Genomic DNA, 26,520 nt, shown 5'->3' with positions numbered 1-26,520 from the left:
CTTTAAATGTAGCTTGGTGCAAAACCATCCCTGGTCAGTGGTGGAAGCAAGGCCACACACTCAGGAACGGAGCATTTCCGTTACACTTCACATTCACTCACTGTGAAGGGATTTGGGACGTGGAGCCTGAGGCGGGCGGATGCTGCTTGTGGCTCAGGCCTGTAACCCACATCAGAGCATGGAGGTTAACGACAGATCTGCCAGTCCCGTGCACGCAGGGCACCCTTGGTTTTGCAAACGGTGTGTGTTGTGCCAATAGAGGCTGGTTCTCAGGCTCGTGCCGAGGCTCACGCCTGTAATCCCAGCTACTCAGCAGGCTGAGATCCGAGGATGGCGGTGAGAAGCCAGCCCACGCGGGAAATTCCGTGAGACTTCTCTCCAGTAAACCACTCAAGAAGCCGGAAGTGGTGCGATGACTGACTCCAGGAGGCAGAGCGCCAGCCTCGGGCCTCCAGGCCCTGAGTTCGAGCCCCGGGACCCGCGCAAAATCAGAAAGGCTGGTTCCCTTAGGGGTGCAGAAAATGGTGGGCCGTCCTGCAAAATGGTTGCAGTGCCGGGACCCCGCGTCCCGAGGAGATCCGAGGCCGTTTCAAAGCCCAGGACGTGAACTGGCTGACAGAAAGGAGATGGGGGGGGGGGGGGGGGAGGCGCGGCCTGCGACCTCTGACTTCTGACGTCCGTCTGAGGAAGGGCTCCCGAGAGCACTTGCTGCCCGCCCTCGCGAGATCCTAGGTGGCCCCGCCGGGCTCCCGTAGTTCCTTTGGTGTTCGCGCCTTCGCGCTCAGGAGGTGCGCGAGACCTCTGTGTGGCTCCGCCCCTTCCCGTCATCCCTCGCGTCCCCCTTTTCCCTCCTTCGGGCCTCGCGGGGCCTGGTTCGCACGGCGGGTCGTGCGTGCGTGCGTGCGTGCGTGCGTGCGGCCCAGGCGCGCGGCCGCCGCTCCGTCTCCGCCGTCCCCGCTCCCCCCAGAGCCCCACGTTCCCCTCTCGTCCCCACCGTTCTCGTGTGCCCGGAAGACGCCCGCAGGCGCGCGGGGCTAACGGCCGCGGTCGCTCCAGGTGGGGGAGGGGCTGCGGGCCGCGTGGGCGGGGCGGGAACCCCCTCCCCCCCTCCGGAGACCGGAACCTCGAGCCCCGAACCCGCCACCGGCCGCGGATTGCCAGGTCCCCCGGCCGGCCGGCCTTGGCGGGAGGGAGGCGGCCGTGCCCGCCGCTCCCGGTGCGGTGCCGCCGCATCTTCGGTCCGGGTCGGTCACGTCGCGCCTCCCTCCTCCTCCTCCTCCTCCTCCTCCTCCTCCTCCTCCCTGGGGCCCAGGCCTCTGCAGACCTCACCATGGGTGACAGCGACGACGAGTACGACCGGAGGCGCAGGGACAAGTTCCGACGGGAGCGCAGCGACTATGACCGATCCCGGGAAAGAGACGAAAGGCGGCGAGGCGACGACTGGAATGACAGGTACCGGAGACGCCGCCCCGCGACGCGGCTCCCGCCGGGCCGCAGCGGGGACCCAGAGCCCCCCACCCCCACCCCGTCCTCACTTGCCTCCGCCTTGGTGGACTGCGTTGGGGTGACACGTTACAATGCAGTTAGCGCCTCGTTGGTCCGTGCTTTGTGCTCTTGAGTAAAGGAACGCGCTGTGGCTTCATTTTTTGGAAATGCCCTTGAGATCCAAACGGTAGAAGTACGAATCTGGGGTGTACTGTAAAAAGTACAGTTTGTACAGGCACCGAAAGAATCTTTTTTTTTTTTTTTTTTTGGTTGCTAATTATTGAAAAGGTTCCTAAAAAAAAAAAAAAAGTACCTGATGGCCAAAGAATTGCCTTTCTCTAGCAGGACAGCAGTATTCAAGCAGAGTCATTGGACATTGTCAAATATGCTTAATTGATTGTTTGAAGCAGCTCCTGATTAGCTTTCTGAGAAGTCCTTTTGTGTGTGTGTGTGTGGGTGTGGGTGTGGGTGTGGGTGTGGTGTGGTGTGTGCCAGTACCGTGGCTTGAACTGAGAGCTTTGTGCTTTCTTTTTTTTTTCCCCCCCCATCTTGGGGCCTGAACTCTGGGCCTGGGCGCTGTCCCTCAGCTCTTCAGCTCAAGGCAAGCGCTCTACCACTTGAGACACAGCGCCACTTCTGGCTTTTTTTCTGTTTATGTGTTGCTGAGGAATTGAACCTAGAGCCTCATGCATGCAAGGCAAGCACTCTACCACTGAGCCACCTTCCCAGGCCCTCTTGTTTGTTTTTTTTTTTTAACGCAAGCTGGAGCTCTGTTACTACAGCCCCACTTTGGGTTTCTGGTGGTTCATTGGAGATTAAGAGACTTCAGACTTTTCCTGCCCCTGCTGGCTTCAAACTGATATTCTTAGATCTCAAACTCTTGGGGGTAGCTAGCATTACAGGGATGAACCACCAGTGTCTGCTTTGAATGGAGTTTTAGGTAGATGTAATCTCTGTCCTTTTGTGATGCTGGGGTTGGAACCAGATTCCTTATGCATGCTTCACAAGCTCTATGTGAAGTCCCATCCCAGCCTCCCCATCTTTCCAGTGCTAGGAGGAAAGAGGTGTGCAGAAAGCATATTACTGCCCGTAGGTCTCTCCATGCATTTTCTCTGTGTACTGTAATCGTACAGTATGAGGAGTTTGATTGTGACATTCTTGTATCTTGAGCAATAACAATTGTGAGTTGATTTGGAGTTGGGAGTTGAAGTACTTTTTTCTGTGCCATAGGGTCTTGAGTGGCATTTGCATACACCCTGAGAATGAAGTAAGGGGAGCAGTTTCTTTGAGGAGAGTCCTCAGTATTTGTTGCCAGTGATGACTTGGAATATTTCCTGTGAAAGCCAAAACTTTTTTTTTTGTTGTTGGTCATGGGGCTTGAACTCTGGGCCTGGGCGCTGTCCCTCAGCTCTTCAGCTCAAGGCTAGCGCTCTTCCACTTGAGCCGCAGTGCCACTCCCAATTTTCTTTGGTTTTTATTGGAGATGAGTCTCATGGATTTTCTTGCCCAGGCTGTCTTTGAACCACTATCCTCATATCTCTGCCTCCTGAGTAGCTAGGATTACAGGCTTGAGCCACTGGTACCTGCCAAAGAGTTGTTAGTTTGGTTGGTTTTTTAAAACTGTATTTTGTCCTTTTTGGTACTGGGGATCGAACCCATGACGTTGCACTTGCTAGGCAAGAGCTTTGCCACTGAGCTACATTCCAGCCCAAAAGCCAAAACTTTTTTTTTTTTTTTGGTCGGTCATAGGGCTTGAACTCTGGGCTTGGACGCTGTCCCTGCGCTCTTCAGCTCTAGGTAAGCGCTCTAACGCTTGAGCCACAGGGCCACTTCCAGTTTTCTAGTGGTTTATTGGAGATGAGTCTCACAGACTTTCCTGCCTGGGCTTGCTATGATCGGTGATCCTCAGATCTTAGCCTCCTGAGTAGCTAGGATTATAGGCATGAGCCACCGGCTCCCGGCTAAGCCAAAACTTTTGAAAACTTGTATCTACCAATGTGAGCCTGGCAGCTTCCCAGTGCTTGAAGACTTGTGATAAGTAGCACACTAATGAATACTTTAATTTGATACTGAGATAACTCACACCAAGAACTGTTAACAGGGGATGGTAGAACAGGACCAGATGTTCACTAATGTGGTTTTAGTTAGTTTCAGCTACTCTTTACTTTTTTTTTTGGTCATGGGGCTTGAACTCTAGGCCTGAACGCTATCCCCTCAGCTTTTCAGCTCAAGGTGAGTGCTCTACCACTTAAGCCACTGTGCCACTTCGATTTTCTGAGTAATTTATTGGAGATAAGAGTCTCACAGTCTTTCCTGCCCCAGCTGGCTTTGAACCGTGATCCTCAGATCTCAGCCTCCTTAGTAGCTAGGATTCCAGGTGTGAACCACTGGTGCCTGGCTTCTCAGCTTCTCTTGGTCAAGGCTAGTGCTTTGCCACAGCTCCACTTGTAGCTTTTTTGAGGGTGGTTAATTGGAGATGAAAGTCTCAGAGACTTTCCTGCCTGGGCTGTGTTTGCACCTTGATCCTCAGATCTCAGCTTGCTACATTGCTAGGATTACAGGTGTGAGCTACCAGCACCCAACCTAAGGCAGGCTTTGAAGAGGTTCATAAAATTATAAAAACAAAACACTTCCAGTTTTTTGAGGATGGGAAGGAGTGATTTTTTTTTTCCCTCAGAAATTATGTAGCTTGTGTCAGTTCATAATTTCAAGACAAATAGGTAAGATTTTGTCTTAGTTTGGGGTACGTAAATACTGATAATTTGTCACAGTGGAGCAGTGATTTCTGAGTGGGGCTGTGTGCTGGCCTCACATGGGCAAAGGGGGATGAGGCACTGGTACTGGCCAGCCAGGAAAAGCCAGAGTGTTGATCAGGGTTGTTTGCTGCCATTTTAGTTCATGTTGCTTGGGGAAGATGACTTGAGAGCAGGGAAGGGGGGAGAATAGCATTGCTGAAGGGACTAGTGCAGGGCAGTGTTTGGTGAGGTCAGGGGAATTAGGGGTGAGCTGGGTGGGAACCAGCTCGGTCTCTTTTAGTGTATGCTCCCCCCAGAGCCACATGGGCTGGGCTCCGATGGTGCATTTGCAGTGATGGGGGCTGGCGTCTTGTGACCTGGGACAGGCTAAGCAGGAGCTGCACCACAGGCCTGGTTGTATAGACAGGTATTGCTACAGAGCCCCAGCTGTCCTGAAACTCAGTCCTCCTACCTCGGCCTCCTGGGGCTGAGACACCCTGATGTACCAGCTGTGTCCATAACCACTGGCCCTGTCCTTACCTCAGGGAGTGGGACCGAGGCCGAGAGCGCCGCAGTCGGGGAGAATATCGAGACTACGATCGGAATCGACGGGAGCGGTTCTCTCCCCCACGCCATGAGCTCAGCCCGCCCCAGAAGCGCATGCGGAGAGACTGGTGAGGACACATGGCCTCCATACATCCCTCCTTCCATCCAAAGCCACCCCCCCCCCCCCGAGTTCCTTGGTTCCCTCAGACTGTGGCTGGAGGCTGCAGGCATGCCCTGCTTCCTTGCACTCCTTTGTGCTGCCTGCTTTCCTGACCTTTGTGTTCTTCACCCCCAGGGATGAGCACAGCTCTGACCCTTACCACAGTGGCTATGAGATGCCCTATGCTGGGGGGGGAGGGGGCCCGACTTACGGCCCCCCTCAGCCCTGGGGCCACCCAGACGTCCACATCATGCAGCACCACGTCCTGCCTATACAGGCCAGGTAAAGATCCTGGGTTCTGGGCACAGGGGTCTGCTTGCCAGGCTTGTGGGCTAGAGCCAGGGAGTGGGGTGGGCACAGGTATGTGGAGAGGGGGCCTGCTGGCCACAGTGTCCTCTCCCCCACAACCACACCTTCCCACCCACAGGCTGGGCAGCATTGCTGAGATCGACCTGGGTGTGCCGCCGCCTGTGATGAAGAGCTTCAAGGAGTTTCTGCTCTCGTTGGATGACTCCGTGGACGAGACAGAGGCAGTGAAGCGCTACAATGACTACAAGCTGGACTTCCGCAGACAGCAGATGCAGGACTTCTTCCTGGCTCACAAAGATGAGGAGTGGTGAGTGGCTCTCCTCCCTGGCCGCCTTTGCCTAGCCCTGCTGCAGCCCTGTCCTCATCCCTCCCCCTAGTCCTGGACTTCCTGTGGGAGGGGGCGGGGGCAGCATTGGCTGATGGGTCTCCTTACTTCAGTGACTGCCACGTCCCCCATGCCATCTCCCTTCTCCACTGTCTTCACTGAGACACCTCCAGGCAGCTGGCCCCTCGGGGCAGCAGGCAGTCTGCCTCCCACCTGCTGGTACTGGGCCGTCTCTGATCGCCAGGACCTGTTTGCTGTGGCATCCTCCCAAAGGCGACCAGTGAATCCAGACAAGAAAAGCAAAGATCTCAGGGCCGTTTGACAGAAAAAGAATGCGTTTTTTTTTTCTTTTGTGGATGTTTTAATTTTAATCAACCATCTTTTCCCCCCTTCCTGCTCCTCCTCCTCATCCTCTTTCTGCTCCTCCTCCTTGAAAAGAGCCAGAACTGGGAACTACACCCGCTCATCGACGGAGCTCGGAGCAAACCCACCTCCACCCCCACCATACCCAGCCCAAACATGAGCCCCTGGGCTGAGCCTCGCGGGCCCCGGCCAGGCAGACAGGCAGGGCGCTGCTGTGCACAATGCAGCAGCTTAGCTGAATGTGATCGCTCAGGCAGTTAGTCAGTCAGGGCCCCCCACCGCGCAGTCCCGCGGGGCTGGGGCGTCTGGGCCGGGAGCCCCAGCCAGGAGCCAGCCGGCGCCCGCCCGCCAGCCAGCATGGGCCCTGGGCACCACTAGTTAAATCTTGAGCTCTGTTTGACCAAGCAGCCAAGGTAAAGATCGTGGAGGTGACGCCTGCGGCTTTCCTTTCCTCTGCTCAACTTGTGGTTCTGTTCTGTTCTCCTGTCCCCTTTCTCGTCACTCTGTTTGTCTGTGTCTGGATCTCTCACATACCTGTTGTTCTCTGCTCCTTTTCTGCCTAACCTTCCTCCCTCTTGTGTTGTTTTCTGTTTGGTACTTTAGTTTTCACTCTGTTTTAAATCTCTGGGCCTTTTTCACATTTCCCCTTTCCTCTTTTTCTTATACTCCTAATATTCTAATACCTCCTTCTCCCACCATGCACCAGTGCAGTGTTTCATTTCTCACACTCCGCCCTCCACCTTAACCAGCAGCCCTTCTCTCCCCCCTCTGGGCAGTCCCTGAGGCTCTGGGCACTTCTGCCTTTTCCTGCCCCTTTACCTCTCACTTATCTTCCCGTGGGGAAGGTGGCCCTGCCTTTGGTTTTCTATCCAATGTACTTCAGATTTCCTTCCTTCTCCACCCGGGTGGAGGGAGCTGGCGGGAGCACCTCTGGTGACTGTAGTTTGGGGTTAGCCTGGAGAGGGGGTTCTCTGGGCCCTCTTGTTTCTACTTCTTTTTCAAGCTCTGGGGAACAACATCTTTCCTGTCGGTGTTCCCCAGAGACTGGCCCGCCCTGTGGTCTTTTGTCTTCCCCAAACCCAGAGTTCTAAGCTCCTGATTTTCTCCCAGATCACTTCAGAGCACAACCTGTGGTTCCTTTTGGGGTGTGGGGTGGTTCTAGTGCACCCCTCTCCCCAATCTCTGCTTTTATGGCCTTTTGTGGGTGAGGATGGGGGCTTTGCCCTGCCTTTCCTGGGCCCCTCCCCACAACCTGCCTGGGCCTCTGCTTACGGCTCTGTCTTTGCCTCCTGCTTCCTTCCCAGGTTTCGGTCTAAGTACCACCCTGATGAGGTGGGGAAGCGTCGGCAGGAGGCCCGGGGGGGCCTGCAGAACCGGCTGAGGGTCTTCCTGTCCCTCATGGACAGTGGCTGGTTTGATAACCTCCTCCTGGACATAGACAAAGCAGATGCCATCGTCAAGATGCTAGATGCAGGTGCGGGCACTGATAGCGTGGGAGCAGGTTGGCAGGAGGCAGGTCTTCATATTGTGAGCGTGTCTGTCTTTGTTGGCAGCTGTGATTAAGATGGAAGGAGGCACAGAGAATGATCTGCGCATCCTGGAGCAGGAGGAGGAGGAGGAGCAGGCCGGAAAACCAGGAGAGCCCAGTAAGAAGGAAGAAGGCCGGGCCGGCCCAGGCCTGGGGGATGGAGAGCGCAAGGCCAATGAGAAGGATGATAAGAAAGAAGATGGCAAACAGGTGGGCTGATGGCCCCAAGGAGCTAGAACTGGGGTTCATCTAGTGGGGGTGAGAGAGGAGCCTCGCAAAGGTGAGAGGGGATGACGGGCAGTTCCAGTGAACACATCTCCGCTTGTAGGCTGAAAATGGTAATTCCAGTGATGACAAAACCAAGAAGTCTGAAGGGGATGGAGATGAGGAGAAGAAAGAAGACTCCGAGAAGGAAGCCAAAAAGGTGATCTGGTGTCTTGTGCATGGGGCCAGCCTGTGGGGGCCAGGCCTTGGCTGTGCCTGATGCCACCCACTCCTGTGGTGTCCCCAGAGCAAGAAGCGGAACAGGAAACACAGTGGTGGTGACAGCTTTGATGAAGGCAGTGTGTCTGAGTCGGAGTCGGAGTCCGAGAACGGCCAGGCGGAGGAGGAGAAAGAGGAGGCCGGTGGGTTTTTTGTGCTGCCCGGGCCAGGTAGGGTAGGATGTGGAGCCGCCTCTCCTATTGTGCAGCACCAGCTTCCCCGGCTCCCCACTAGACCAACCCCTGCTTGTTCATGCCCAGAAGATGCGGTCAAGGAAAAGGAGAAGCCCAAGGAAGAAGAAAAGGAGAAGGCCAAGGACGCGGTGGGGTTGGAGTGCAAGCCCCGGCCGCTGCACAAAACCTGTTCCCTCTTCATGCGCAACATCGCACCCAACATTTCCCGGGCTGAGATCACGTCTGTGAGTGGGGAAGTGGGTCCTGTGGGTGGGCACATGGACTGCCTGTGAGAAGGCAGTCTGGCACCTAGTGGGGGTCCCCTTCTATTACCTGCCCTTGGAGGATCCTTGGGGGGATTCTGTTCTTAGGCTTGTCAGCTTTTGCTCTTGCCCCAGCATGGGGAGGGTTAAAGGGCATTTTGCACTGGAAGCCTAGGGTTTGATCCCCAGTACCGCCCAAGAAAAGGAAACCAGATTTCCTCAGGGTTCTGAGGGAAGTTGGAGTCGGAGGAAGAGGTGCATTTAGGGATCACTCAAAGCTCTTCTGCTCCCCTTTTCACAGCTATGTAAGAGATACCCAGGTTTTATGCGTGTGGCGCTGTCGGAGCCCCAGCCAGAGAGGAGGTGAGACTGGACAGGGATGTGGGGGGGGAGGGTGCAGGGGGAGGCGCTGGGAACGGTGCTCACATTTCCTTCCTCACCTAGGTTTTTCCGGCGTGGCTGGGTGACCTTTGACCGCAGTGTTAACATTAAGGAAATCTGCTGGAACCTGCAGAACATCCGAGTAAGTGTGGGGAGGTATGTGGGCCAGACCCCTCCTGTCCCCACCCAGGTGCGCTGGCACGGATGGAGCACATTCTCTGAGCTCTGCTCCCAGGGCAGGTGGTCAGCTTCCTGCTTTGTGTCCCTCCAGCTCCGGGAGTGCGAGCTGAGCCCCGGTGTTAACAGGGACCTGACCAGGCGTGTCCGCAACATCAATGGCATCACACAGCACAAGCAGATTGTGCGCAACGACATCAAGCTGGCCGCCAAGCTGATCCACACGCTGGATGACAGGACGCAGCTCTGGGCCTCGGAGCCTGGCACACCTCCACTGCCAACTCTGCCAACAGTCAGTGACTCCCTGGGGTTCAGTTTCCAAAACAGCCCATGCCTCCTGGGACTCAGCCCACCCTCACTTTGGCCCTGTGGTGTCTGGGTGGTGGCTTCTGTAGCACAGACCACTGTGGTCACTGTGGCCTAGTGGAACACGTTCAGAAGTGCCTTCCGTGCATGGCTCCCCTGGTTGCCCACCTGGAGGGGCTCTGCCTCAACACCCTGTCTCTTCTCACCAGAGTCTGCCCTCGCAAAATCCAATTTTGAAGAACATTACCGACTACCTGATAGAGGAAGTCAGTGCTGAGGAGGAGGAACTGCTGGGGAGCAGCGGGGGGGCCCCCCCTGAAGAGCCTCCCAAGGAAGGGAACCCGGCAGAGATAAATGTGGAGCGTGATGAGAAGTTGATCAAGGTGCCAGTGAGGGCCGGGCATGGGGTGAGTGCAGCAGGGCAGTGGTGGAGGAGATGGAGTGGTGACCAGGCTTCCTGTGCTCTGTAGGTTTTGGACAAGCTCCTTCTCTATTTACGCATTGTGCATTCCCTGGATTACTACAACACCTGTGAGTACCCCAATGAGGACGAGATGCCCAACCGCTGTGGCATCATCCATGTCCGGGGGCCCATGCCTCCCAACCGCATCAGCCATGGAGAGGGTGAGTGCCGGCTCCCCAGATTTCCCTCCTTTCAACTGGCTAGTTCCTGCCTCCTTGGCCTTGTGCCGGTTCCCTCCTCCAATCTGTGGTTCTGTTCTCCAACCCAGTGCTGGAGTGGCAGAAGACCTTTGAGGAGAAGCTGACTCCCCTGCTGAGCGTGAGGGAATCCCTCTCAGAGGAAGAGGCCCAGAAGATGGGGCGCAAAGATCCTGAACAGGAAGTAGAAAAGTTTGTCACCTCCAACACCCAAGAACTGGGCAAGGATAAGTGGCTATGTCCTCTCAGTGGCAAGAAATTCAAGGTCTGGGATGCTGAGAATTGGTGGGCTAGATGGTGGTGTGGGAGGAGGAGGGGGGCTGGGGACCTTCTGGCTTGAGTGTGGGAACAAGGAACCCACATGGTTTGCTCTGCACTGACCTTCTCCTCTCTACCTAGGGTCCAGAGTTTGTGCGTAAACACATCTTCAACAAGCATGCGGAGAAGATTGAGGAAGTGAAAAAGGAGGTGGCGTTTTTTAACAACTTCCTCACGGATGCCAAGCGCCCAGCTCTCCCTGAGATCAAGCCAGCTCAGCCTCCAGGCCCTGCCCAGAGTAAGATACGATCCATGGGGATCTGGCAGTCTCTCCTTGACTGTAGGCATTCCCCACCCACTTGGGCCATATTCATACAATCATTTGTCCTGGGTGCATCCCCTCCCCTCCCCTCCCCCCTCCCGCAGTAATTCATGTCCCTGTCCATGTTGTACTCCCCCCAGGCCTAACCCCGGGACTCCCCTACCCACACCAGACCCCCCAGGGTCTGATGCCCTATGGTCAACCTCGGCCTCCCATCTTGGGCTATGGAGGTAAGTTCGAGAGGGAGATGGAAGGAGCTTGGTGGCTGTGTGGAAGGTAGCTGGGAGGAAGAAGGCTGAGCTAGGCTGTGGGTGAGCTGTGGCTCTGTCCTATCAGGAGCGGTGCGCCCCGCAGTCCCCACAGGAGGGCCTCCGTATCCCCATGCTCCCTATGGTGCTGGCCGCGGGAACTATGACGCCTTCCGAGGCCAGGGAGGTTATCCCGGAAAACCTCGCAACAGGTGAGCCAGAGCCCAAATGGCCATCTTTGCCTCCTTCAAACTCAAGAGTGGGGGGTGCCCCCTCTCATCTGCCTCTCCAACCTCACAGGATGGTTCGAGGAGATCCCAGGGCCATTGTGGAGTACCGGGACCTGGATGCCCCCGATGACGTGGATTTCTTTTGACCCCTCTGCCCCTCACTAGTGTTGTCTGTACTTGTGACTGCCTTGTCCCTTCAGCTGAGAAATTTTTGTACGTTAGCATTACTGCCAATAAAAGCACTTCAAGTAGTGACTCTGTGTTCATCATCACCTTCCTTGATCGGCCCAAATGCCTGCACCTGCTGGGGCCACTTTATTTCTGACCAGGGAGGGAGGACAGGCTCTGCTGGGAGCCCTGAGTGAGGTGCACATGGGGGCGCTTCAGTTCTGGGCCCAGGCCCTCAGTCCAGGGTGGGCGGCTGCTTCTGAGCGTTGCGGCTGGTCAGGCACAGGTTGTAGAAGGAGTGGGAGTCAAAGGCCGTGCTCACCTCTCTCCAGCCCACCCACCCGCCGGCCTGCAGTTCACTGGGGGTTTGGGGGATGCCCCAGTAGTGCGGGTCCAGTATCAGCACGTAGGCCTGGCCGCCGGGCTCGAGGCAGACTCCCAGCAGGGCCTTGGAGCGGGCGTCTGCGTCCCCTCCCACCATCACGGGGCCTCCGCCCCCCGCGAAGTGGGAGTAGAGCTTCTCCAGTACCCCCTGGAGCCCAGCTCCGCGGGGTACGTGGCACAAGCGCCCCACGGGGCCCTCGAAGTGGTCCAGGCAGAGGCTGGCTTCCACGCAGCCTATCCAGCTCCGGGAGCCGCAGAAGCCGGGGGGCTTGTCGCCCATGTCCTCCAGGGCGGCCTGCACGGCGTCCAGTGCCGGCACGCGGGTAGGGCGGCCCTCGGGCCAGGAGCACAGCGTCTGCAGCGTGCGGTAGCCGCAGCCCCAGCCGCGGTCGTCCAGGCCGTCGCAGCCATAGTGGTAGTAGAGGTAGTGGCCCGACAGGAGGGCCACGCGCGCGGGGCCGCCGCTCGGCGGGACCAGGCCCCGGTGGACGTCCCGCAGCGGTGCTGCAGCCCCCATCACCGACTACGCACGGCGTAACTGGGTCTGGGCCTCCTCGGCGCAGACTCTGGGTTCCCCGAGGTCGGGACTGGCGGGCGGAGCGCGCTTTGCCCAGCCCGAGACGTCCGCAGGATGATCGACGCGGCGGCCCCCGGCCACGCCGAGCGGGGATTCCCACAGTGCACTGCGGCCCTCGCACTCCACTGCGCAGGTGCGAGCTCCGCCGAGCAGGCGGGGCCTGCGGTCAGGGCGGGGCAGCGGCCTTTGCGCCTGCGCCCCGCATGCTCTCCCCGCAGTGAACTCCGCCCCTCCTCTCTCACGCGGATCCTTTGGGCGTGTCCTCCCGCCCCCACCGGTCCCCGGCCCGGTTCCCAGTCGCGCACGCGCCGTGGCTATAACAGTTTATTGGCAGCCCCGAGGGGCGAAGGCACCGCGGGGGAGGGAGCTCGGCCCGGGACATGCAGAGGGCGGGAGCCCAGGGGGCGGGCTGGCGGGGAGCGCGGTCTGGGGTCGTCTGCTACAGTCCAGACCGTGAATAAATAAGAGTATGTACAGCAGGTCTCCTCACAGGTCCGAGCAGCGGTCCTGCTTGCTGTAATGGTCGAACTGGTTCTTCCAGTGCACCATGTAGGAGCTCCAGCGATGGAACTCGGCCTTCCACTGGCGCTCCGCCTCGTCCAGCGTGTCTGCGGCCCGCACGGCGTGGGGGGGAGGGCCGCCGGGGGCGGAGGGGGAGGGCGTGGGGGAGGGGGGAGGAGTGGGGAAGGGGGGAGGAGTGGGGGAGGGGGGCGCGGGGGAGGGCCGCCGGGGGCGGAGGGGGGCGCGGGGGAGGGGGGAGGGCCGGGAGGAGGGAGGGCGCGGGGGAGGGGGAGGCGCCGGGGGCGGAAAGGGCCGAGGCGAGAGGGAAAAAAGAGACCGAAGCGGTTAGACCCCGCGGCGAGGCGCCGCGCCCGGCCCCTCCCGCCGCGCCGGCTCGGGTCCCGGGGATTAGGATGACTTTACGCTCGTGCAACAACAATGGCGTTAGCAATTCCACGCGCGGGTGCTGGGGCCTCCCCCGCGTCCCACCGCGCACGGAGGGGCCCCGCGGCCGGAGGGAGGGGGAGAGGCCGGGGTCAGAGCCGCAGAAGCCGGGAGAGGAGGGGGAGGAGGAGGAGGAGGCCGGGCCGGGGTCTCGGGACCGCCTCCCCGCGGGCGGGGCCCGGCCCGGTGCCGGGAGCCTCGGAGGCTGGGGTGGGGAGAAGAGGGGGGGGGTTACACGCCGCCGGCCCCGCCCCGCCCGGCTGCACCCCGACCCCTCCCCGGGGTCCCCGTACCGGTGGCGCTGAGCAGCTTGGGGAGGAAGCGGTTCCAGAAGGCGCAGGCCTGGGCGCGCAGCCCGCGCCGCACCTCCAGCGGCCGCAGGCCCAGGCCCACGTACTGCTGCGCGCCCGGCGTGTAGGGCGGCCACTGCGCGGCCGTGGGGTCCCCGGCGTCATTGGGGTCCCTGCGGGAGGAGAGGGAAGGCTCAGCCCCTCGGAGCCCTGCTTCCCCGGGGAATGAGGGAGGTGCGGGGCCGCCTCCTGACCGGAGTGGGGCGGGGGGGCGCTGGTGGTGGCTTCAGCTCCCCAATACCCTCATCTCCCTCCCGCAGCAGGGCTCCCCAGCATCGAGGGGTCTTCCTCTCCTCCTGCCCTTCCTCTCTGTCCCTTTCTTCCCCTCCTTGGTCTTTTTGTTTGCGTCCTGCTTTAATTGCTAGGCTGCAATTAAGTTCCCATCTACCTAGTACAAAACTTTTGGGTTCAAATCCCAGTATCACACACACACACACAAAGCTACAATTGAGCCTTTACGGCTTAACCAGGAGCTGTCTGGTCCCTTTGCACATCACCCTTATTTGGGGCGGTATCCCTCTGATGCTGCACTTATTAGTCCCCGTTTTGGACGAGTACAGCTATGTGTGGATGTGGGTAGAGAGAGACCATAAATAAACCTCTGCTGGCTCAACAGCTTCATCCAGTTGTACAGCCACTCCTAACTACAGCTCCCCACACACCTGTGTTGCACTGGCCCTGGGTCTTGAACTCAGGGAGGGCCTGTGTGCTGTCCCTTAGCTTTTGTGCTCAAGGCTAGTGCTCTACCACTTGAGCCAAAGTTCCATTTTTGGATTTTTGCTGGTTAATCGGAGATAAGAGTCCCATGGACTTTCCTCAGATCTCAGCCTCCTGAATAGCTAGGATTGATTACAGACTCCTTTGACTCTTTTCATCTGTCTCTCCTCTTCCTCCACTATTCTATTCTTCCCCCCTTGCTGGGAATAGAGCCCAAGTTCCCAAGCATGCTAGGCAAAATGCTTTTCTGCTCTTCCTCTAAGGCTGCTCCTGTCTCTTCAGGATTTTCCATGCCTGTCTGTGGCTTCTCCATCCCTGTTTTCTTTCCTTTTTCTTGTCTTCTCTGCCTTTCTACGAGAGCCCATCCCTTGCCCTCCCTCTGACCCAGAGTGCTGCTGACCCTGTGCGGGCAAAGTTGGTCCAGTATCTCATCAATCGCTGGGCAAAGACTCTCTCCTCTATGGTGTAGTTCAGCGCGGGGTCCAAGGGGAGCCCAAAGATGAACTCAATCTCATAGCCGTGGGGCACTCCCATCCAGAGGGGCCAGGACAGCGTGGAGGCACGGTGCTCAAAGACGTAGGCATAGACCCGGGCGCCTTGGGCAGCCAGCCGCCCAGCCAGCTGGGCCACGGGGCACACGACGTTGTGGTCGCCCACAATGGCGCTCATGGCTTCTCGCAGGCGGGCTGGGTCCTCCGGGTTCAGCCAGTCTGTGTAATGTAGGACCACAGCCTCCGCTGCCAGGTCGCTTGCTTGGGGGACCCCAACCCGCACCCCAGCCAGGAACTGGGCCCGATTGATGAGAGATTCGTTGTCTTTGCTGAAACCTGGGGCCCCGTAAACCAGAAAATAGGAGCCCTCATCTTTTACCACCCCCACCAGCACCTGGGGGTTGAGGACAGGATGGGAGGTGTTGGAGCATAGACAGACAGACAAGACAGGTAGACAGACAGACACAGAGCCAGAGAGATGAAGTTATAGCCCTGGAACCATGGAGGCAGAGAACAGATCAGGGAAGGGATGGGGAAAAAAAAAAAAAAGAGAAAATATACCCACAGTTCCTTCCTGCTGCCCCCACCCCGTCTGAGCCTTGTTTGGTGTTTGATTTTTTTTTGGGGGGGGGGGAGGTGGCCCTGGGGCTCATAAGCCCGGACCACTGGGAGTGGGTGTGAAGGGGCCCTCATGCCTGGATCCCTGGGGTGAAGGGAGGGGGCCAGGTGAGACCCAGAGGTGCCAGCTCCCCCACCCTCACGTCACCTGCAAGCCGTGGAAGTCTCCGGTGGTGGTCAGGGCCTCGGGGGTGTCACTGAGGAAGTCCCCATCGACCACGGGCACGAAGGAGAAGCGGAAGATGCTTTCTTGAGGTAACACATGCCACTCGTGGTCCACCAGGTCCTGAGCTGGCCGAGTCCGCAGGCAGGCCACTAGCTCTGTGTCATTGCTGCCGGCGCCGCCTGGGGGACAACCCACGAGGCGGGCCAGCAGCGTGGCCCTGCGACGCGCCTCTCCCACCCCCACAGTGGCCCAGGGCCCGTTAGGGGTCCCGCTCTGCAGGATGGCCCTGTGGAAGAGGCTCCGGCTGGGCGGGGACAGCAGGTGCATGCCCACAGAGGCTGCTCCTGCGCTCTCCCCAAACAGGGTCACGGACGCCGGGTCCCCCCCAAAGACTGCCACATTCTCTCGGACCCACTGCAGTGCGAGCCTCTGATCCAGTAAGCCCACGTTGCCTGGGGCCTCTCTGCTTCCTGGCAGGGCCAAGAAGCCGAAACTTCCCACTCGGTAGTTCATGGATACCAGCACGGTGCCCTCGGCCCGTGCCAGGAAACGGCCGTCGTACACGTCCAGGGAGGAGGCCCCGCTGTAGAAGCCGCCTCCGTAGATCCAGACGAGGACTGGTGCAGGGGTTGCAGGCCGGGGGTACGGTGTCCACACATTGAGGTACAGGCAGTCCTCGCTTAGCTCACGGTTGGGGTTCCACATCTCCGTGCCCTCAAAACCAGGGTACAGGGTGTCCACGTATTGATAGCAGACATTCTGGAAGGTCGTGGCGTCCAGCACTCCTGGCCAGGGCCGCTTGGGCTCTGGTGGCAGAAATCGACGGGGACCTACAGGTGGCTCCGCGAAGGGGATGCCCAGAAACGCGGACACAGGGCCCCCAGGCGCCTTCAGGCGAATCCCGCGCAGGTGGCCTCCCCGGACGGTCACCAGCAGCTCTGGGTCCTCCCGCCCCTCCACCTCCAGTCCTCCACCCAGGAGGGGGAGGAGGAGGAGGAGGAGGAGGGAAGGCCGGGAGCGCGGTCGCAGGCGACACCATGGGGGCCTCATGGCTGCCAGGCCAGGCGGGCGGGCGTCTGCTGGGAGAAAGAAAGCCGGATGAAGGCTGGAGAGGGCCAGGAGGGAGATTAGGTAACAATCTTGCCCAAGGGTTATCGTGGAGCTGCAGCAGGGGTGGAGCAGGCTGCCAGGATGAGGAGAGGAAGGAGGGACGAGGGGAGGGACAGGCAGAGACGAGGCCACAGGCAGGAGGGTACAGATCAGACGTGCATGCACACACTCGCACACGCATTCGGGGATCAGAGATAAGACCCTCCAAGGGGGAAGCCCCCCCTTCCTTCCTGGGCTCTGTGGCTTGGGTGTGGGGAACCAGAGGCTGCAGTCCACCAAGCCTGGGCACCACGGGGAAGGCAGAGCCCCAGACCCCCCCCCACGGTGGCTCAGAGCCGGGATGGGGTGTAGGTGTGGGTAGCCTGGGGCAATGGGTTGGGTGTCCAAGGTGTGGCAACTTCAGGTCCTGGGGCACCCCAAATCCTTCTCACTCCCCACACGCTGCCACACCCTGCTCCTTCTCATCCGCCGCCAGACGCGTTTGTACCTGCCTATCCCCATCAGCCACGCACCCCGCCTCCCTGCAGGGCTCTCCGGCCTTGGCCCCCCCCCCCCCCCCCCCGCCCTCGCCCGCCGCCACGGCGCTCGCCGCCGCCGCCAGCAGGGGGCGGTGCAGGCCGAGGCGAGGACCGCCATCCCCGCCCTGGAGCCTGGCGCTCGGGGCGGAGGGTCCGGGGACTCGCGGGCATCGCCGGGGGCCCGAAGGGCGGGCCGGGACGCCCGCGCGCCCCGAGCTCCGGAGATCCCCGTCTGCGGGGGGGCGGGGGGGACAGGGCCGCTATTTTGGGGGCAACAGCTGCTGCGGATCCGGCATCTCCAGCCAAGGGATCAACATTCCCCGGGTCGGAACTCCCCCTCTCCGGGCGGGCGGGCAGGCGGGCGGCGCCCCGCATCCCCCCCCCCCGTCCCCAGTCCCTTCGCGGGGCCGCGGACGGCGCTGGAGGTGAACCAGGAAACCCGAGTGCGGCTAATTATAGCGCGGGGCTTCCGCCAGCCCCCCTTCCCAAACACCGGGCGGGACGCGGCTGCAGCGGGGTCTGGGCCCCGCGGGGCGCGGCGGGGAGGCGCGCGTGCGGGGGGCGCGGCGGGGCGCGCGCGTGCGGGGCTCAGCCCGGCGTCAGAAGCCTGCGCGGTGTGGGTGCAAGCTCGTGGTCCAGGGCGTCTTCCCGGGGCCGCCGGCTCGGGGGGCGCTCGGAGGTCCCCGCGGGGGTCCGGGCGGCGGTGAGTACGCAGCCGGCGGCGGGGACGGAGAGGCCGCGGGGCGCTCTGTTTGGGGGCGCCCTGTCTGGGGGACGTCTGTCGCTCCTGGAATGCTGGTCCTCCGGGGCGCGGAGCGATCGCCGGCTCGGGCAGGGTCCCGGGGCCCGGGCAGGCTCCCGGTGCCGCGGGGGACTCACCTGAGGCCGGGCCGCGCCGGGCCGCGCCGGGAGCTGCAGGCGGCCGGTGTTCCCGGCGCAGGCGGAGCCGACTGTGACAGCCGCCGCCTCCGCCCCCCGCGCACGCCCCGGGCCGCGCGCCCCCGCCCCGCCCCCGCCCCGCCCCTGCCCGCCCCTTCCCCCCTCCCGGGACCCCGCGCCCCGACGCACTCCAGGTGACGGACGCCGCCGGACGCGCAGACGCGCAGGGCCGGACGAAGCCCCGAGACCCGCGCGGCGGCGGCGGGCCCGACCCTACGTGACCCGCCGACCCCGCACGCGGCCACGGACACCCCGAAGCCCGCAGACCGACTCGCCCTGACAGCTGCGGCCGGGGCCGGCGTCAGTGCCCGCCAGGATGCGGCCCCGGGTCGGGGGGCTGCGCCGCCCTCTGGGGGGGCAAGAGGACACGGGGCGCCCCGCGGGTGCGGGACGCCTGCGGGGACGAGGGGAGGCGGACGCCGGGGGGACCCCGAGAGGGGAGGCGGAGGAGGCCGCACGCGCCAGGCGGCGGGCCCCGGCCCCGCACCGCCGCCCCCCGACCCCGCGGGACAAGGGACACGGACTGTCGTCACCTGCGTCCGGCGGGGCATGACATCACCGGGTCGGGCTGCCATTGGCCACCGCGGCCAGCAGGTGGGAGCGGCCGGGCCCCGGCGCCCCTCGGCCCTGGCGTTGGCGGCCACGCGGGACGGCGCGGCCGCGGAGACGCTGCTCCCCGGCCCCGGCGAGGCGGGCTCGGGAGCCTGGCGGGGGACCCCGGCCGGCGCGGCGGGCAGCCCTGCGGGGCCGGGCCGGGGAGCGCGGGTCTGATCGGGCCGTCACGAGGGTCTCGGGGTCTCGCGAGCGGCCGTCGGGGTCCGCGGGCGTCCCGAGCCCCACCGCGTCCAGGCGGCGCGGGTCCCAGGCGGCGCGGTTCCCGGCTCTGCCCCCGCCAGGCTCGCGGGACCCCGCGCCCCGCACTGGACACACACCTCGCCCGCGGGTCACCGGGCGGTTCCTCCGTGCCGCCGCCAGGTGGAGCCAAAGGGTCGGGGTGGGGGCCCCGGGCGGGCCGCCGCCCTCGCCGTCCCCGCCGCCCGCCGGCCTGGCCACCGACCCGAGGCCCCGCAGCTGCTGCCGGGAAGAAGGGACGGAAAGACGGACAGGCTGGGCAGAGGGTTCCGGTGGGGACCCCGGTGTCATTAGGAGCTGTTAGGATGATGACAGCACCAGTGGCTCACGCCTATAATCCCAGCTACTCAGGAGGCTGAGATCTGAGGATCGCGGTTCGAAGCCAGCCCGTGCCTGAAAGTCCTTGAGTCTTATTTCCAACGAACCAGCAGAATGTCGGAGATGCCCTTCCCTGAGTCAGGAGAGACTGGGTGCTTCTTGCCCTCAGCAGCCTTCAAGTGGCTGAAAGACCCGCGAAAACTCTTCACCCTCTTGGTATGGGCCTCAGTTTCCCTATCTGCCACGTGATGGACTGGACCTATCATGAGGGCCACACAGCCATGGAGGGCTGAATCTATTGGTTGGTGGACTTGTGTGTGGCACGTGGGCACCCCATGCATGTGAGCCTCAGCTTGGGTTCAGGGTGACTAGCTGCCCTTGAGCTACCACTTGAGCCACAGCTCCACTTCTGGGCTTTTGGTGGCTCATTGGAGATGAGTCCCATGGACTTTCCCGACCTGGCTGGCTTTTTTTGGGGGGTCCAGTCATGGGGCCTGAACTCTGGGTCTGGGTGCTGTCCCTCAGCTCTTCAGCTCAAGGCTAGCACTCTACCACTTGAGTCACAGCGCCACTTCCGGCTTTTTTCTTTTTGTGGTACTGGGGAATCGAACCCAGGGCCTCAGGCATGCAAGCCACCTTCCCAGCCCCGACCTGGCTGGCTTTGAACTGCGATCCTTAGATCTCACTCAGCCACCTTTGTAGCTGGGATTACAGGTCCGAGCCACTGGCACCTGGCTGAGTGGAAGTCTTAAGTCTGCATTCCTTTGATTTTTTTCCCCCTTCTTTTTGAAAGAGAGTGTCTCGGTGTAGCCCAGGCAGACTTTGATCTCATGATCCTCCTACCTCAGTCTCCAGAATCCTGGGATTCCAGGCATGTGCCACCACTCCTGGCTCTTAGACCTGCATTCTTAGCAAGTGCTCAGGGCATCCCAGGAGGGTGGCCTTGAAGACTACAGGAAGAGAACTGTTGGACAAAGTGGTCAGGGCGAGTCCAAGGCTGCCCTCCTGAGAGGCCACTGGTCGCTGAGACCAACAGGGGAGCTGTGGTATTAGAGCCAACCAGGATACCAGGTGGCTCCGAATTTGACCTTGGTCATAAAAATGGAGAATTTCAACCTTTTGCCAACACTGGTGTCAGCTGCCCACTAGAGGGCGCCATTTGGGCGCTGTGGGTGGCTGGAGGAGCAGTGTCCAGGGCTGGCTGTGAGGGTACTCTGGGCCTTGAACTCAGGGCCTGGGTGCTGTCCCTGAGCCTTTTCACTCAAGGCCGGTGCTCTACCATTCGAGTCACCTCTTTACTTCTGGCATTTTCTTTCTTTTATTGCTGGTTAATTGGAGATGAGAGTCTCACAGACTTTACTGCCCCAGCTGGCTTTGAACCTCAGTCCTCAGATCTCAGCCACCTGAGTAGCTGGGACGACAGGCGTGAGCACTAGCACTCGGCAGCCCCCAAGGATTCTTTATAAAAAATCTGTCCAGGGAAAGCCTGATTCCCTCTCCCACCTGTGGCCCACTGCGTGCTCCAGCCTGGGCTCCACAGGCCGCAGCTAATGCTCACACAGGTTCTGCAGCTTGGATGAGGCTGGTTGGAAACACAGCTGGCATCTGAGTTCAACCCCCCCAGGAAGGTACTCTTTCCTGGCCATCCTGGGGGTGCCCAGGGACTCTGGAAATGGCAGTACAGAGTAGGTGGGCTGTGTGGGAGTCCCCCTCCTCCCCCCCACCTGGCCTGGGTACCCTGAGGGACTGGCCGTGAGCTTGGCCAGGGGCCGCTGGAGCCCCTGGCTGCCTGGCAAGGATGGACATGAGGGCAGGGCTGGCGAGTGGCTTGGATCCAGTGTTAACTTCCCCATTAAGACAGTGTGTGTGCAAGCCACGCCCAGGACATTGGGCTCTCTGTGCCAGACCCTATTCTGGCTCACAGTTTCCCCGAAAGGTCATCTGCCTTATCTGGGCAATGGAACAGGCAGCATGCCAGAGCCCCGGGGGACTTATCTGCAGATGCGGGTTTTCTTCCTGCTCATGGGAGGGCCTGGACTTTGGAAGTGAACTTTGAACAAGATGGGGTGCTTTAGGACCATGCACCCTCCTCTTGACTTCAGAAAAGTAACTCCCTAAGTCTCCCAGACCCTCCTGAAGAGGGGTGTGTGGGTCTCTGCAAGAGTTTATCTTATACCTTTGGGGGATTTCCCTCCCTCCCTCTCTCCCTCCCTCCTTTCCTCCCTCCCTCCCTTCCATTCTCCTGTCCTTCTGTCTGTCTCTCCATCTCCATCTTCCTCTTTCAGGCCTCACTGGGTGAACCCAGCCCAGCCATCCTGGACTGGGGAGATTGGTGGCCCCTGTGCTTCATGGAAAAGCTGGCACAGGCTCCCCAATCCTAGGGAACCAAGGACAGGTGAAGGTTTTCCAGTTTCCACGTCTCTTCTTCTCCCCAGACCCAGAGCCCCAGCCTGGAGCCTGAGGGCAGAGCGCCCAGCGGGTTCCATGGCCAGCGCCCCAGGCTGCCAGTCTCGACCTCCTGCTCTGGGCTCACAGGCCAGGCCTCCCGGCTCAGCCCCAGCTGTCACTGCCTGGGCCCTCCTTACGGAGCTGGCCCACAGCCCCTGCCCTCCACCCACAATGCACCACTTCCTGGGGCTTGTGTCTCTCATGGGTGGGGTGGGATTCCCTTTTTGGGGGGAATTGGGGGAGCAAGGCAGCCACAGGGACTTGGGGGAGAGGAATGTCCAACCCTCCTCACCCTTCGTGCCCATTTTCAAGAGCAGGGCTCAGGCACACACACACACGTGCACACACACCGTGTACACACACTTGTGTACACACATATACACACAGGCACAATCCTGTGGCCAGATGTAGTCTCTTGACCTTGGAAAAGAACTTTGAGCCAAAAACAAACCTCTTTATGACATACTCAGGGGCTGGGAGTGTGGCTCAGTGGTAGAGTGCTTGCCTAGCATGCATGAAGCCCTGGGTTTGATTCCTCAGTACCACAAAAACAGAAAAAGTCCGAAGTGGTGCTGTGGCTCACGTGGTAGAGCTTCCAAAGAAGCTCAGGGACAGCGCCCAGGCTCTGAGTCAAGCCCTAGGACTGGCAACAAAACAAAACCTCAGTTTGTGGTGCAGCAGAAGGCAGTTTCTGCCCTTGCCTCCCTGCCCCCCCACCCCATAGCACTGGGGTTTTGAACTCAGGACTTTGTGCTTGGTAAGCAGGTACTCAACCCCTTAAGCCACACTGCACTCCCTTTTGCCCTAGTTATTTTTCAGACTCTTGTGCTTTTGCTTGGGCCAACTTTGGACCTCAACCCCTCTATCTGTGTTTTCCTCACAGCTGGCATTACAAGCTTGCATTACCCCTCCCAGTTTGTGTGATTGTGTGTGTGGTTGGGGGGAGCTAGTGCTGGGCTTGAATTGAAGGACTGAGTGCTGTCACTGAGATTTTGTGCACAAAGCTAGTGTGTTACCACTTAAGACACAGCTCCACTTCCAGGTTTTTTTTTTGGGGGGGGGTTCCGGTCGAGGGGCCTGAACTCTGGGCCTTGGCGCTGTCCCTCAGCTTTTCAGCTCAAGGTTATCACTCTACCACTTGAGCCATAGCACCACTTGCAGCTTTTTTTACTTTTTGCTTATGTGGTGCTGAGGAATCGAGCCCAGGGACTCAGGCATGCAAGGCAAGCACTCTACCACTGAGCCAACTTCCCAGCCCCTTTTATTTAACTTTTACTATTAGCATCCATTAAGTAATTATTCTATTTTATTAGGGCTGTCAGCTGACTCTTGCTGTGATAATGGGGCCAACACACATTCCCATCCCAGCTCCTTCTCCTTCCTCCCTCCTGCTTTTATTATCGTGATAAGTATTTACCTTTATACTTGAAATATTTTAATGCATTTATGACTTGCTTAATCAGCTTGCAAAGGTGAGAAAGGCAGCACACTTAAATACCTTCTTACCTTCTTTCCCTGTCCAACAAACAATATTATTATTATTTTGGGGGGGGAGTCCTGTTGTGGGGCCTGAACTCTGGGCCTGGGCGCTGTCCCTCAGCTCTTCAGCTCAAGGCTAGCGCTCTACCACTTGAGCCACAGCACCACTTCCGACTTTTTTCTTTTTGCTTATGTGGTGCTGAGGAATCGAACCCAGGGCCTCATGCATGCGAGGCAAGCACTGTACCACTGAGCTAACTTCCCAGCGCCTTATTATTATTATTATTTACTGGTCCAGGGGTTTGAACTGTGGGCCTGGGTGCTGTCCCTGAGACTCTGCTCAAGGCAAACACTCTACCACTTGAGCCACAGTGCCACTTTTGGCTTTTTCTAATTCTGTAGTACTGAGGGATTGAACCCAGGGCTTCATGCATGCTAGCACTCTACCACTAAGCCACATTCACAGCCCCCAAACAGAATTACTTTTTCTGCTGTCAAGTTTGACAATGTCTCCATTACATTGCTTCTTCCTTTCCCCTCTATCGAACCCAGGGCCTTGCACATGTACTCTACCACTGCCCTCCGCTTCCTTTCTGTGAAAAGATTACAGTGTGAGCCAGGCACTGGTGGCTCCTTAACTACCCGAGAGCCTGGGAGTGGGGGGATCCTACTTGGAAGTCAGCCTGGAGGGAAGTCAGCCTGGTGTGTGTGTGTGTGTGTGTGTGTGTGTGTGTGTGTGTGTGTGTGTGTGTGTGTGTGTGTGTGTGTGTGTGTGTGTGTGTGCGTGCTCATGTGTGAGCGTGCATGTACAGGCATGCATGTGCTGGTGCACATGCACACAAATGCACACGAGTCCTGGGACTTGAACTCAGGGCCACTGTCCCTCAGGAGTTTGTTGCTCAAGACTAGTGCTCTACCACTTGAGCCATTGCTCCACTTCCAGCCTTTTGATGATTAAGGAAGTGGAAATAAGAGTCTCACGGAAGCCGGGCACTGGTGGCTTCACGCCTGTAATCCTAACTATTCAGGAGGCTGTGATCTGAGGACCGTGGTTCAAAGCCAGCCACAGGCAGGAAAGTCTGTGAGACTCTTATCTCCAATAAACAACCAGAAAACCGGAAGTGGCGCTGTGGCTCAAGCAGTAGAGCACTAGCCTTGAGCTGAAGAGCTGAGGGACAGCACCCAGGCCCAGAGAGTTCAGGCCCACGACCGACAAAAAAAAAAAAAAAAAAGAGTCTCATGGACTTTCCTGCCATAGCTGGCTTTGAACCATGAGCCCCAGGTCTCAGGCTCCTGAGTAGTTAGGATGACAGGCGTGAGCATCAGCATCCAGCTCATTTATTTATTCATTAAACAGACGTTTATTCCATTTTCACCAGGTGGCTGCCCAGGCACAGGACCCAGAAGCGGGCACTCAGGAAGGACGGAGCGACAGCTCCTATCTGGTCTGTGTCTTTCATGTCTCTGTGCTGACTGCACAGAGGTTTTACCCACCTGTAGCTGCCATGAGTGTGCCAGGAACAGAGAGGCAGAAAACTTCAGGCGGGGCATGGGGAAGGGGCTGGGGTAACAAAAACGGAACAGGTGCCCAGCCACGGCCCCCTCAGCTTTTTATTATACTAAAATGCACACATCATAAAACTTAACATCTGAAGCTTAACATCTTAAGTCCCCTCAGTTCTGGGACTTGAACTCAGGGCATCGATGCTGTTTCTGAGCTTTTATTCACTCAAGGCTAGTGTTCTACCATTTGAGCCAAACTCCACTGTGGCTTTCTGGTGATTTATTGGAGATAAGATACTCACAGACTTTCTTATCCGGGATGGCTTCAAACTGCAATCCTCAGAGCTCAGCCTCCTGATATAGCCAGGATTGCAGGCATGAGCCACCATGCCTGGCTGGCTTTAACTATTTGAAGTATACCATTCATTAGCATGAATTCCATTCCAAAGATTGTACCACCGCCACACTACCTATCTTCACAACTTTTTGTCCTGAGTAAACTGAAACTCTCCACTCTTTAAACAGTGACTACAGCTCCCCCCTTCCCCTGCCTTCCTCCACCCCCATTCCATAACAATAACACTTGATGTTTATGATTCTAAGTACTCCGGCAGACAGCTCATGGAAGTGGAGTCATCCAGTATTTGTCTCATGACTCTGCCACATCACTCAGCATCATGACCTCAAGGTTCACTGCAGTTGAGCATGTGTCAGAATTTCCTCCTTTTTTTTAATTGTTGCTTGAACTCAGGGCCTGGACATTGTCCCTGAGGTTTTTTTTGCTTAAGGCTAGCACTCTACCACTTTAAGCCACAACTACACTTCTGGCTTTTAGGTGGTTCATAGGAGACAAAGAGCCTCACAGCTATTCCTGCCCAGACTGGCTTTATTTATTCATTTATTTACTGTTGGTTGATTGTGGGGCTTGAACTCTTGAGCCTGGGCGCTGTCGCTCAGTTCTTCAGCTCAAGGCTAGCGCTCTACCACTTGAGCCACACTGCCACTTCTGGTTTTCTGGTTGTTTATTGGAGATAAGAGTCTCACTGATTTTCCTGCCCAGGCTGGCTTTGAACCATGATCCCCAGACCTCAGCTTCCTGAGTAACTAGGATTACATGCCTGTCGTAAGGCTTAAACTCAGGGCCTAAATGCTGTCCCTGAGCTTTTGTGTTCAATGAAGGCTGGCTTTCTACCATTTGAGCTATAGCTCTCTTCTGGTTTTTTACTGGTTAATTGGAGATAAGTGTCTCATGGACTTTCCTGCCTGGGCTGGCTTTGAACTGGATCCTCAGATCTCAGCCTCCTCAGTAGCTAGGATTACAGGCATGAGCCATTGGTGTCTGGCCAAATACACACTTTGAAAAGAAATGCCAGTTAAGCAATCAGAAAAACAACCAAAAAACGAGTTTAGAAGCTGCAAGGTTATCGTGAACAGAAAGTTAAAAAAAAAAAATCAGAGACCGGTAGCTTTGAGTCTCAGCCACCCAGCCTGAGCCTCAGTTCCTTTTCATTTGGCCCAAAGCCTCCAGCTTGGTTCTGTGAGGGTTATTGCTTGGGTAGTGGCCCCCTGTCACTCCCAGATTGGCTGGATGGTGCAGGCTGGTGCCATAGGACTTGCATGCCTCAGACTCTCTGTAGAAGTCAGAGTCATAGAGAAAAAAATCAATGGCAGAGAGAATTAGGACCAAGTTGTCCCAGGGCCCTTTTCTGTGCTAGACCTGAGGGGGAGGAAAACATCTTCTACACCATCTTAAAAAAAACAAAACAAAACAAAAAACCAATTAGCCCTAGGATAAATGTTTGCACAAGCCTTCTTGGAGTTTTTTTTTTCCCCAGCCTTATAAATCCATAAATCATACCATTAATGACTGCAGCTTAATGAGGGGATTTATTTCCATATTTACATTTCCAAGGTTATTAACCCTCATTAGAATCAGGAGTCATAGCCTAGTAAAACAGCTTGCCAGCACCTAACCTGCCCCAAGC

General features: G+C 58.6%; 3 protein-coding genes across 10 annotated transcripts; 1 reads left to right on the top strand and 2 right to left on the bottom strand.

The window, feature by feature from the left end:
* Positions 1-871: 871 nt before the first annotated feature.
* Srrt (serrate, RNA effector molecule) lies at positions 872-11,207 on the top strand. Of its 8 annotated transcripts, none has more exons than XM_069989254.1 (20): positions 872-1,056; positions 1,323-1,452; positions 4,766-4,894; positions 5,062-5,208; positions 5,354-5,542; positions 7,228-7,397; positions 7,477-7,661; positions 7,780-7,875; positions 7,963-8,104; positions 8,195-8,352; positions 8,672-8,733; positions 8,815-8,893; positions 9,023-9,220; positions 9,444-9,617; positions 9,705-9,858; positions 9,966-10,159; positions 10,294-10,450; positions 10,603-10,704; positions 10,811-10,934; positions 11,023-11,207. In XM_069989254.1, the coding sequence occupies exons 2-20, from the start codon at positions 1,331-1,333 to the stop codon at positions 11,096-11,098; spliced, it is 2,658 nt and encodes an 885-aa protein (XP_069845355.1). In that variant the 5' UTR covers positions 872-1,056; positions 1,323-1,330; the 3' UTR covers positions 11,099-11,207. The 8 variants fall into 8 exon arrangements, with proteins under 8 accessions (XP_069845355.1, XP_069845356.1, XP_069845357.1 ...); XM_069989255.1 differs by having other exon boundaries at positions 1,313-1,452; positions 8,198-8,352; XM_069989256.1 differs by having other exon boundaries at positions 1,313-1,452; positions 10,615-10,704.
* Position 11,208: 1 nt separating this feature from the next.
* On the bottom strand, positions 11,209-12,171 carry Ufsp1 (UFM1 specific peptidase 1). Its single transcript, XM_069989262.1, has one exon. It carries the CDS (start codon positions 12,019-12,021, stop codon positions 11,356-11,358), a length of 666 nt encoding a protein of 221 aa, XP_069845363.1. The 5' UTR covers positions 12,022-12,171; the 3' UTR covers positions 11,209-11,355.
* Positions 12,172-12,396: 225 nt separating this feature from the next.
* On the bottom strand, positions 12,397-17,941 carry Ache (acetylcholinesterase (Yt blood group)). Its single transcript, XM_069989252.1, has 5 exons — positions 17,876-17,941; positions 15,351-16,444; positions 14,494-14,978; positions 13,320-13,489; positions 12,397-12,689 (listed from the first exon to the last, which is right to left on the bottom strand). Exons 2-5 carry the CDS (start codon positions 16,416-16,418, stop codon positions 12,568-12,570), a joined length of 1,845 nt encoding a protein of 614 aa, XP_069845353.1. The 5' UTR covers positions 16,419-16,444; positions 17,876-17,941; the 3' UTR covers positions 12,397-12,567.
* Positions 17,942-26,520: the final 8,579 nt, after the last annotated feature.

The sequence above is a fragment of the Dipodomys merriami genome, unplaced genomic scaffold (assembly GCF_024711535.1).
Source record: "Dipodomys merriami isolate MVZ:Mamm:240054 unplaced genomic scaffold, mDipMer1.0.p SCAF_373, whole genome shotgun sequence".
Lineage (NCBI taxonomy): Eukaryota > Metazoa > Chordata > Mammalia > Rodentia > Heteromyidae > Dipodomys > Dipodomys merriami.
The sequence above is the reverse complement of the archived record's forward strand: the minus strand, read 5'-3'. Positions and strand labels throughout refer to the sequence as shown.

Excerpts from the sequence above, each read along its gene's own strand:
- Srrt (XM_069989254.1), top strand. The coding sequence starts at position 1,331 with ATGGGTGACAGCGACGACGAGTACGACCGGAGGCGCAGGGACAAGTTC. Across the intron at positions 1,453-4,765 it reads GGCGACGACTGGAATGACAG|GGAGTGGGACCGAGGCCGAG; the intron begins GTACCGGAGACG and ends TCCTTACCTCAG. Across the intron at positions 9,859-9,965 it reads CCGCATCAGCCATGGAGAGG|TGCTGGAGTGGCAGAAGACC; the intron begins GTGAGTGCCGGC and ends TCTCCAACCCAG.
- Ufsp1 (XM_069989262.1), bottom strand. The coding sequence starts at position 12,021 with ATGGGGGCTGCAGCACCGCTGCGGGACGTCCACCGGGGCCTGGTCCCG.
- Ache (XM_069989252.1), bottom strand. The coding sequence starts at position 16,418 with ATGAGGCCCCCATGGTGTCGCCTGCGACCGCGCTCCCGGCCTTCCCTC. Across the intron at positions 14,979-15,350 it reads GAGACTTCCACGGCTTGCAG|GTGCTGGTGGGGGTGGTAAA; the intron begins GTGACGTGAGGG and ends CTCAACCCCCAG. Across the intron at positions 13,490-14,493 it reads ACCAACTTTGCCCGCACAGG|GGACCCCAATGACGCCGGGG; the intron begins GTCAGCAGCACT and ends CTCCTCCCGCAG.